Source organism: Excalfactoria chinensis, chromosome 3 (genome assembly GCF_039878825.1).
Source record: "Excalfactoria chinensis isolate bCotChi1 chromosome 3, bCotChi1.hap2, whole genome shotgun sequence".
NCBI classification, from domain to species: Eukaryota; Metazoa; Chordata; class Aves; order Galliformes; family Phasianidae; genus Excalfactoria; species Excalfactoria chinensis.
The window spans coordinates 8,509,024-8,519,498 of NC_092827.1; the positions used below are offsets into that span (position 1 = coordinate 8,509,024).

Here is a 10,475-nt window from a genome sequence, read left to right on the forward strand (position 1 = left end):
CATCTCACAGTACAAAGACCAGAGCACAGCCCATGAAATTAAACAGTAGGAACTGATGACCAACCTTTAGAAGACAAGGATGGCCGTTTATCTGCCACACACTCAAGCCGTACTTTTGCTGCTTAAAGGACAAATTTGAGATGGTTGCTGGATCCTCAGAACAGAGGGGCTGTTGCATTACCTTTGGTCTCACTGCTTGCTCGTAACCTTGAGACCACCCATTTATTTTACAGCCCTGGGTCTCAATCTGTTTTTAGCAAAGATCACTCCCTCGTGTGGATTGAGTCCCATACATAAAGACCCTGATGACGTTCAACTAACTATTCAACAATGTGAGAGATTGAGCTCCCCCTAAGCTGCTAAGCTGACTCATCCCAATGGGTTGACTTATCACAGCCCGCCCAATGTTAATACCAGCATCAGTTGTACAAAATCAGGGCTTGCCGTCACCTGTCCCCGAGCCAGCTGAAGCTCCCAGAAGCATGGAGCTATGTTGCAAGCTAAGACTAGCTTGACATCTGGCCAGCTGCAAGAGTTGAGCCTGAGTGATGTGACAGAATGTGCTCTTAGCAAACCTGTGGATGGCAGTGGGTTAGAGGGTGGCTGGCTGGCATGCCAAGCAGCAGAACTTCAGTGCAGAGGCAAATGGAGGGCAATGCTGACACTCGTGTTTTCCTCAGAGCCCAGAAGGAAGGGGCTAAGCACAGGCCCCAGGACCTGGAGCTCCTGGGCAGACCACGGGGATCTCACAGCGTGCACCCAAATGAAGCCATAGGGCTCTGCCTGACAGCTTGTCTGTCTCAGGCTGTAATACTGAACAGCAGGGATGCGCTGCCTCTTTCTGAGGCAGCAAACATCCAGCAAAGGAAAGAGAAATTCTGATTTGCATGTGCTGGCATTGAAATAAATAAGCAAACGTTTTGCAAAATGAGCGTACGCACAAATAACCGCCCACACGTGTATTGAAACCTCCCATCCAAGGAGAGATGAGCCCGGCGCTGGTTGTTGGCTGGTCCGAATTCTATGGAATTCTTTTTCAGGTGTGCAAAAAAGAAAGAAGGATGTTGACTCACTCCATTTCAATGTCCATTTTATTGTAATCACCTCACCGTTCTGTGAGCTTTCAGCATCCTGCTTTGGCACTACAAGCACCCGTGCTTGTAAACGCTAGGCAACATAAATAAAATCTCATTACAGTAATATCTACAGAAAATGAAGTCGGTGCAAAATATGATACCTGCAGCTTCTCAGCTTCCCTATATTCATACATAAGCCGGTAATAAAGGCTGCCTATCCAAAGTGCAGAATCTGTTTGCACAGAGAGAAATGGATGGGGGAAATGATGTTTGACTGGACCTTGGGAGAAACATTCACGTCTCCTGAGTGACCTCGAGGGAACCACCCAGTCCATCCTTTGATCTATTCATCACCCACAGGATCCTGTGCATCTACAATATGCAACAGTGGCAATAACTCCTCTCCCACAAGAACTACATGCAGACGAGACAACCCTAATTTTACTGAAGTATGCAATGATAACTGGCCAAACCCATACAAGTATGTTCTGAGACAGAGAAAGGACTGTTGTGACTGCACCTGAGGCTGGAAGGAAGAAGGGAAAACCACACTCCCAGAGGGGATACCTGAGCAGACAGGGTTGTTTTGCTGTGAGCATGTGTGCCCATGTTTTATTTAGTGGAGAAGCACCGTGGTCACAGTGGGCAGAGCTAGGTGAAAATAGCTACAGGCACTGCCAAGAATGGCTTAAGGACTGCAGGATTACTGCAGGATTAATACCTCCCTGTCAGTCTCCTATTGCCCGATGCTTTGAAATGTGAGAGCTGCAGTTTAGATCTGCTCAGGATGGACAGCTGAAAAACACACATTTCTTTGGAATCTGTGGGAAATCTGCTGAGTCAAAGCCGAAAATGAGAAAAACAACTGCTCAGATTTTAAGGAATGGTGAGAAATGATGGGTCCGGTCCCTTCCAGCTGAAACCTTTTGGTGGCACTTTAATTCTATTCATTCTCCCTTACAGAAGACTGCTTTCTGAACCTTGAAAACCAAAGAGTCGGAATAAGCGAGGAAGGACCGCAGCCATACGCTGGGGGGACATTAATTCAGTTCACATCCCTAAAGGTCGGAGCAACTTCCAGGAACAGCTGGAGATGCAAAGTGACCCTCTGTAAGAAGCGGGGGTGGCACTTGAAGCGAACCAGGGGGAAGTAAAGGACAATACCGCTGAGAACGAACAGGACGACATAGAGAATCTCAATCTGGGGCTGATCGATGATTGGAGCTAACACCAGGTACACGGCTGCCATCAGCACGATGATGGGGATGACGATCGGGACCTGTGAAAGCAGAATGTAAAGACTCATGTAACCCTTGGCCAGCGTGGCTATGGACAGCCCTGAATCTTGTGCAGAAAGCTTTTTAGATGAAATCCTGCTGCAGCCCGAGGTATTATCCAGAAATCACAGTTAATCCAGGCATCGCGCTTCCCAGATCACTGCTCCCATGAGGCTGAACAGCTCTTCAAGAGCTACTCCGCATGCCCTAACCCCTGGTCTTCCCTGCCCTCCCAGACCTGAAGATGCAGACAGCTGCTTTGGTGCTAGATTTTCCCTTGCTCTTCAGACCACTTTGCATCCAAAACCTGAGCTATAGACAGAATCCACATCGATGTACACTAATTGAGTCTTAACACCCTTGAGCCAAAAGGTTTCTTCACGTGTTTGCAGACAGGTGGACAGGGAGTCTCAGAGACTATTAAATAACATTATAGAATCACCTGCTGCCTGGAGGAACGCCAGGAAACCCAAGAGGAAGCCTCAACTCATGACAGCAGGAGAGAAAGCAGATAACTCCTTGTGTCTTTCCACTGAGCTAATTAGTGGGGGAGCAAACCTGTCCCCTGGCCCTGCCAGAAGACTTGAGCCATTCTGGCCATGCCTTTTTCTCTTAGGGAAGGCTCTCATATCTGGGCCGTCTAGTCCAACCATTAGCCCACCACCACCATGCCCACTAACCATGTCCCTCAGTAGCACATCAACCCTTTTCTTGAATAGCTCCAGGGGACTCCACCGGGCAGCCTGTGCACAGTATGAGAAAATCACACAGAATCTGTAAGCAACAAACCCCAGTGCTTTCTCGTTCCTCAGAATGCTATCTTATTCGTTTGGATGGTCAAGGAAAAGGGTTAGTGGGTTCTATGTCATTACTTCACCTTGTAAGCTCTTGGCAGGTCAGGTTTCTTGATTTTTAAATACAGAAGACCAGAAATAGTCATGCCATAGAAAAACCACGTAATAAAACTGGAAAGAAAAAAAAAGCATTACATTTGGGGTGAGATCAGCCAACAACGTCAGACCCATTTCGCATGTCCCAAGTCTACATATCTTCAATTAAAGAGGATAATATTGATATAAATTTAGTAGTCCTTGCATTCGTTTCCTTTCCAGCACAAATAATGAGAAACTCAGAATGATCTGAATGTGAACCCATTTCAATATGAGGATGAATCACATCCAGTTAAGTATTCATTCAGAAGCGTTCGTGCGTTGCAGAGATCCTGGTTCTTAAGTTCTTCTCTCCTCCTCCCTCATCAGCATTGGTCAGGAAGCAATATCTCACGTTCAAAACAGTATTAAAAGAAAATACCTCCCCAGAACGTCAACACCCAGCACCCAGCAGAGAGAAAGGCTGAGCCTACCTGAAATAGGTCACAATGCTGGTGAAGTTCCCTGAGATTATCATTATAAACGACATCGCAGATGTGAACAGCAGCGCAGGGGAAGGCGTGAGGCATCGCACGTGGGCCATGGACAAGATGTCAGGCTGCAAGCCAAGCAGAACGTTGTGTTGTCATGTTGTGGATGTGGGGGATTATTGCTCATCCCTACAGCTGATGGGGGCAGTTCTGCCTGCAGCCACATCCACTCTTACTCATCATGTAAGCACCATGATATAAAAGCTGTTCAGCTGTGAGGAATGTAAACATGAAAACCCTCCCCCCCACCCAGCAAGGACATTTTGTGTCTCTCTGATTTCACAACACATTTGCTGGGTTTAGACAGACAAGATGAGGTTTTCAAGCTCCCAGTGTGACAGATGAAGACTGAGTCAAATCGGAGCTTTCCTGACTGTCACCAGGAAACCAGCCTGGCCTTGTCACAGTCCCACTCTCCTGCCCTCTGTCACATGGCTCTGAGACTCTCCCAGCTCCAAGTGGAAAAGCAGATGACTGTTCCCAAAATACACTTTCAACAAATGCAAAGGAAGATTAGTTCCAGGGCATGGAGAGAATGGTAGGCTTCTTTACTTCTTGGTTCATTGGGAATGTCTGATAGAAAGTTTGTTGATTTTTTTATTATTCTTTTTTTCAGTTTTTATTCTTATTTTTACTGTCATGCACGTTGTTCTGCTAGGGCTCATTCTGAGAAAAAGACTGAGCAAGAGGTCAGCTCTTAAGTCTGATATGGTGAAATTCAGGCTGTGAACTGCTCGTCACAGAGCTTGCCTCAATGCAACAGATGCTGCCATAGAATCACTGAATACTTAAGGTTGGTAAAAACTACTAAGGTCATCCATCAGCAGTATGACCCACAGAACCATGTCCCTCAATACCACATCTATCTGTGTGTTTCTTGAACATCTCCAGGGACAGAGACTCCCCCACCTCCCTGGGCAGCCTGTGCCACTGCATCACCACTCCTTCTGAGAACAGATGTTTCCTAATACCCAACCTGAACCTCCCCTGGCACAACTTGAGGCCATTCCCTCTTGTTCTGTAGCTGTTACCTGGGAGGAGAGGCCAAGACCCACCTCACCCCAGCCTCCTTTCAGGGAGTTATGGAGAGCCATAAGGTCTCCCTTGAGGCTCCTCTTCCCCAGACTGAACAATTCCAGAGAGCACCACCACTAAGGGAAGACACCAGTTCAGACACCACCACCAACATGGTCATTTATATACGTAAAATATTCCCTCCAGTGCCAAAGGAGCAGATGCAGAGTGGTACCCTTTGCCCCTGTGAAGAAATGCTGGATGGTGTGGGGAGGAAGAAGCAAAGCAGCAGCAAGCTCCAAGGGAGCACTTCAAAACAGAGGAGGTTGAATGCAGCACAGCTCAAGCCCTGAAAGTGGATCCAACTTCCAGATGTAGCAGAAGTATGCAGATGTGTGTATGTGTAACTTATATGTTGTATACATGTGTTTGTGTATGTGTGAACCTAGTGGGAACATACGCTCAACCTTACTTTCAGTTGGAGCTGGGTTGTGGAGCTGTGGCAGCCTGGCCACTGTTAGGCCACTGGATCCAGCTGTACCCAACAAGACTAATTAGAAAACTCACCTAAGGAAGTCTCGAGCATCAGTGCCGCCTTGCAATTGCTATCAAGAATATAATGTTATTCAAAGCAAACCAGACCTTTTTGATTCCTTACCATATGACCTTCCCTTGCAGCGATGTAGCACACGCGGCCTCCGCTAAAGAACGTGCCATTGGATGAGCCAAACGTAGACAGTGCCACTGACAGGGAGATGAGCCATGCCCAGCCAGCCAGGACTTTGTTCCTGAGGTGGGAAAGAATTCATTGCATAACATCCAGCTTGCGAGTACACCAGATATTCATCCTAGAACCCAACGTGTCTCTTCATTCCATTATTCTCATTGAACGTGTTTTTTCCAAGCTTTTCTACTGATTGAAAGCCTTCTCCCCACTCCCAAAGTATTCAGTTACTAAGAACTTTGTCTTGTTCAGAACAGGCAACTTTTCTTCCTGCCTGGTATATTTCCACTTTAATCTGTCTGCACCGCTTCAAGGGTGGACAAAGCTGTCAAACATACAACACAAAACTCACTGTTGCATGATTCCAGCAGATACTGCATTTACAGCCAACTGCATAAGAATGGAGAATGCAGAAAGACTGTTATCAGCATTTGAATTGTATGGCATTAAGCCACACGTACCCCTTTCCAGTATCACTCATCCCAAAAGTTCAACAATCAACAGCTGGGCTTCCCAAAATTATGGCAGTTGCTCCCGTGCCACAGTAACTTCACAGTTTACAACTTTATAGTTAATAGTTTACAAACGTAGTTTAGAACTGTACTATCAGGGTTACAGGCCTTCAGGATTTGGGTTATTAAGCTATTTGCCACAGCCATTTCCTTTTCTCAAGAGGAATCAGAATCTGAGCGCCTCCTCGGATAGCAAAACTCCATCACTTTGAGTCAACAGTGTTTCCCCCTAGCATTCTTCTTTGAACAGGTCACAAAGCCTCACTAAACTGCAGCCTCATTAACTTTCTCTGTACTTCCTTTCTCACTATTCCCAGTTAACAACCAATTTGTGAGCTCCCTCTTTATCTAAAGAAGAGCTACAAGGAAGAAGAGGACAGACTCATTAGCAGGGTCTGTGGCCATAGGACTGGGGGAAATGGTTTCAAGCTTAAATAAGGTAGATTTATGTTGTATTTAAGGAAAAAATCTTTTACAGGGAGGGTGATGAGGCACTGGAACAGGTTGCCCAGAGATGTGGTTGATGCTCCAACCTTGGAGATGTTCAAGGTCAGACCGGAGCAACCCCTGAGCAACCTGATCTAGCTGTGGATGTCCCTGTTAATTGTGGGGGAGTTGGACAAGATGGCTTTTAAAGGGTCCTTCCAACTATAAGGATTCTATGATTCTTACAGAGGAATAAATGCACTTAAGTGTGATGGGTCCTCCTCTGGCTTCTTTATGCCTCTCATCTCCTTCCTCAATGGCTAAAATGGCTGCACCTCCTGCCACCAACAACAGGGAGCACACCATGTCCTCGGGGCTTCAGGGTGCTGCTGAGCTTCCTGTACTTCTTCTTAGTTGTGCTTTTGGGGTGAAAAGGTGAATCAGGAAGGAAAAGGAGATGTCTCAAAAAGGAGGGAGCTCACAAATTCATTGCTAATTGGGAGTGGTGAGAAAAGAAGTGTAGAGAAAGTTCATGAGCCTGCAGTTAAGTCAGGCTTTGTAACCTCTGCAAACAAAGCACTGGACCTTCATAAGCCCTTGTTTGTAATGACATGAAATGCTGTTAGAGAACACATCTGGCAAGAGCTCATGTAGATCTTCAAACTGAAGATGTGAAATGCACACAGAGGCAAGGCTGCTGCTGACTTTTTAGGGAGAGAACGAGCAGCAACATAACCTCTGATATAATGTGTCGTGGTTTCTGCCAGACAGCTCACTGGGGAGATCATGGATTCTGTCCTAGAAATACTTAGACTGAAGTTGGGTGTGCTGGTGGAAGAGCACCTGGCTCTAAGTCACTGCTGCCTCACAAAGGTCCTTTCCCTCCTATCCTAAAATCTTTGTTGTGCACAAAGCCTGTTCAGTACCACCAAACTGATTCTGTGGAACAGTTCAGGTTGATGGAAGGTGCAAGTAGTTTGCAAGCAGATGGGGAAAACTGAACCAACATGCTTTTGTCTCACCCCTGAATCACTGCCACTGCATTTGTAGGGCAGCATGCTGTCCTCTCCACATCTCTGGAAAACATGGCACAAATTCCACTCCATGCCTGGATATACATCTGTACAGGGCTTACATGAGAACAGCATCTAAATCTGCCAACATTCAGGAGAGAACTTGTGCTTTGCTAGACCACACGGGCTGTGTTACCACAGGCAGAGCTCACCCCCAAGTGACGGCCACAGCTCCTGAAGTCAGCAGCTCAGACGGAGCCATGGCTGCAAAGTAGCTGACATTTACCAGCAAATACAGGCATGTAACCAAAGGAATAGCGATCATCACAGCTCTGGGAAGGGTCACCTGGGAAAGGGATGACAAGAGTGTTAGATGCAGCATGTTTATGCCTTTGTTTTCTCTTTGCTACCGCCCACACTGAACTGAAACACATTTGCTCACAATACATTTCCTCAGAATACGTTCACAAAAAACTTATACCCAGATTCAGAGGGAAGTTGTTACACCCATCTCCCATATTAGGTTGTACATTTCAAAAGCTGTTCCTCAAAATAAAACAAATCATATTCAAAAAATTGTGCTCCATAGATGCCCAAGAAGTCTGCTGCACACTTGCTGGTTATTTTCATATTGGATTATTTGCTGCTTATGGCTCCTGATGTGTTTCATCTCTGCATGAACATCCGACCGAAATGGGTGAAGTACCAATGTGTGCTGCATCCTATGTAAGAGCACAAGGGAAATCTGCTCCAGGAAGGAATTGCTTATTTCTCAATGACAGGATACTACCTTTGACTACAGACTACTTTAAGGCTGACCAAAATCATCAGCCACTGCTTTGTGCAATTGAAAGCACCAGATAAGATGACCAGGAGTCATCTCAGAGCTAATTTATATCTAAAAAACGTGAGATATCCATTTTTATATTCCCCACTCTTACTGTAGGATAAGATATGGCAACTCCTTGTGTTGTTACCTCCACCCTGTCCAGCTCTGAATATCAGTACACACAGTCCTGTGGGAGAGAGTGCCACGTGATTCTAGGATCTTTGCTTCCATTTAGATTAATATTCAACTGTGCATTTTCATTTAAACTGTAAAATCTTGCACACTGCACTGGTAGAAAGTGCAAGCTACCCATGCTGAGCTCACACAGCTTGACAGTGCTGTGGTGTCCCATCTGTAATCTGTAATGGCACAGGGAGGGCTTATGTGAGATGCAAGCGAGCTACTTCAGTGCCTATAGCATGGACCAAACAATGGCTAGAAAGTACATGATTAAAGATTAGGGTTGTTCAGAGGCTTAGATTCCCTTATCAGTGAGCTTATCAGCTTGCTCTGAAGTTCCCCTCCATGCCATGAGGAATGACAAGTGTTTTCTGTAACACACATTACAGATGAGCTCTCTTGAGGAATATGTGGTACTGGGAAACCTTTAGCAGCAGGGTGACTGCAGCACTTTTCTGCATAAACCTGGGTATCCAGGGTGAGATGCTCTGAACTCTGAGGAAACTTCAACACTCAATCATCTAGAAGCTCTTTTTGCAGCCACTGAGGTCTGGTAGTGCTTTCTTCTGGGTAGGCTGCTCTTTTCCTCTCAGCCTCATTTTTGTCTGTCCTGCCACATTACCAGAGACATCCATAGGTGTCCTGCCCCACAACCACCACCACAACAACAGAACAGGAGGAAAGCTCAGCAGGTTTTCCTTGATGCCCTAATCCTTCAGTTACCCATAGCAGCAAATTTGCATAACCACTGGGTAAATACAATGCAGCTCACTCACCTCAGGGTTCTTCAGTTCCTCAGTTACGTAGTTCAGGTTGTTCCAGCCATCGTAGGACCAGAGTCCCTGATAAAATGCCACTCCGATCGTCCCGATGCCTGCATTTGTGCCTTGAAAAGCGTTCTGAAAGCTCTGAGTCTGCCCCTTGGCAAGCAGCACCAATCCGCCCACCACGATCACCAGCAATGCCAAGAGTTTGGCAGCTGTAAAAATATTCATAATAGACATGGCCAGCCTCACATTGAGGCAGTTGATGATAGTTAGGACCAGGATGCAGGCAGCAGCCGTACATTTGATGACAACCTGTGGGGATGAGCATCCTGGGTAGAACGGCGCGACGGCGTATTCGGCAAAGCTCAGACAGACAGCTGCCAACGCAGCTGGTCTCACCAGGATGACAGAAGTGTAGGCAAAAAGAAAAGCAGGAAAGGAACCAAAAATCCTCAAGATGTAAATATATTCTCCTCCAGACTCTTTGATCACGGTCCCAAGCTCAGCGTAAGACAGAGCTCCAAACATGGCCAGCAGACCACATGCTGCCCACATGAGCAGGCTGCTGGCGGGGCTCCCCATGTGATGCAGCACCCACTCAGGGGACATAAAGATCCCCGAGCCTATCATGGTGCCTGCAATTAATGACACCCCGCTAATCAGGCCGACCTCTTGTTTCAGTCTTAATTTCTCCCCTCCTTCACTCAGATCTGTGGATGAATGAGGCGAATCTGTCGTTTGTCTTCTCCTCATTGTGGACCTGTTAGGAGATGTTTCTTCAGAGGCAATACGGAATAAGACTGAATCATTTGAATAAGAACTACCTGAGGTCTTGAAGGTTAAGTTAATAATTATAGGAGTCACAGTGTTAAGAAGTGGACATGCTCTTCCCCTATTTTGCATTCTTCCATTCCTTGTCTTATCTCGCCAATTTATGACTGTACAGATCCTGCCAAGTTTGATTATCTTTGACTGTCATTACAGTAATGGCAGTGGATTGTGCTTGGCACTATCTGAGTCATGCAGCACCTTACCAGACCGTGTCTCTGGTCACATCTTTGAATTATGCTTCTAATGGCACCTGAAGCAGACCTAAGATAAGGAAAATCCTCATGCAAATCTGTACTTTATTCTTTGGCTTAAAGTCAAGGATCAAGCACCCGCTTTAGTGCCGAATGATATTTTTGCTCCCCGCTATAAAGTGATCAAACCAGCCTGTCACCCAGCCCTGCTCAGC

At 46.2% G+C, this 10,475-nt stretch overlaps 1 protein-coding gene across 1 annotated transcript; it reads right to left on the reverse strand.

Annotated features, from left to right (window-relative positions):
• Positions 1 to 1,163: 1,163 nt before the first annotated feature.
• LOC140250190 (b(0,+)-type amino acid transporter 1-like) lies at positions 1,164 to 9,991 on the reverse strand. Its single transcript, XM_072332721.1, has 6 exons — positions 9,248 to 9,991; positions 7,675 to 7,808; positions 5,446 to 5,575; positions 3,717 to 3,841; positions 3,231 to 3,318; positions 1,164 to 2,355 (listed from the first exon to the last, which is right to left on the reverse strand). The coding sequence occupies exons 1-6, from the start codon at positions 9,989 to 9,991 to the stop codon at positions 2,122 to 2,124; spliced, it is 1,455 nt and encodes a 484-aa protein (XP_072188822.1). The 3' UTR covers positions 1,164 to 2,121.
• Positions 9,992 to 10,475: the final 484 nt, after the last annotated feature.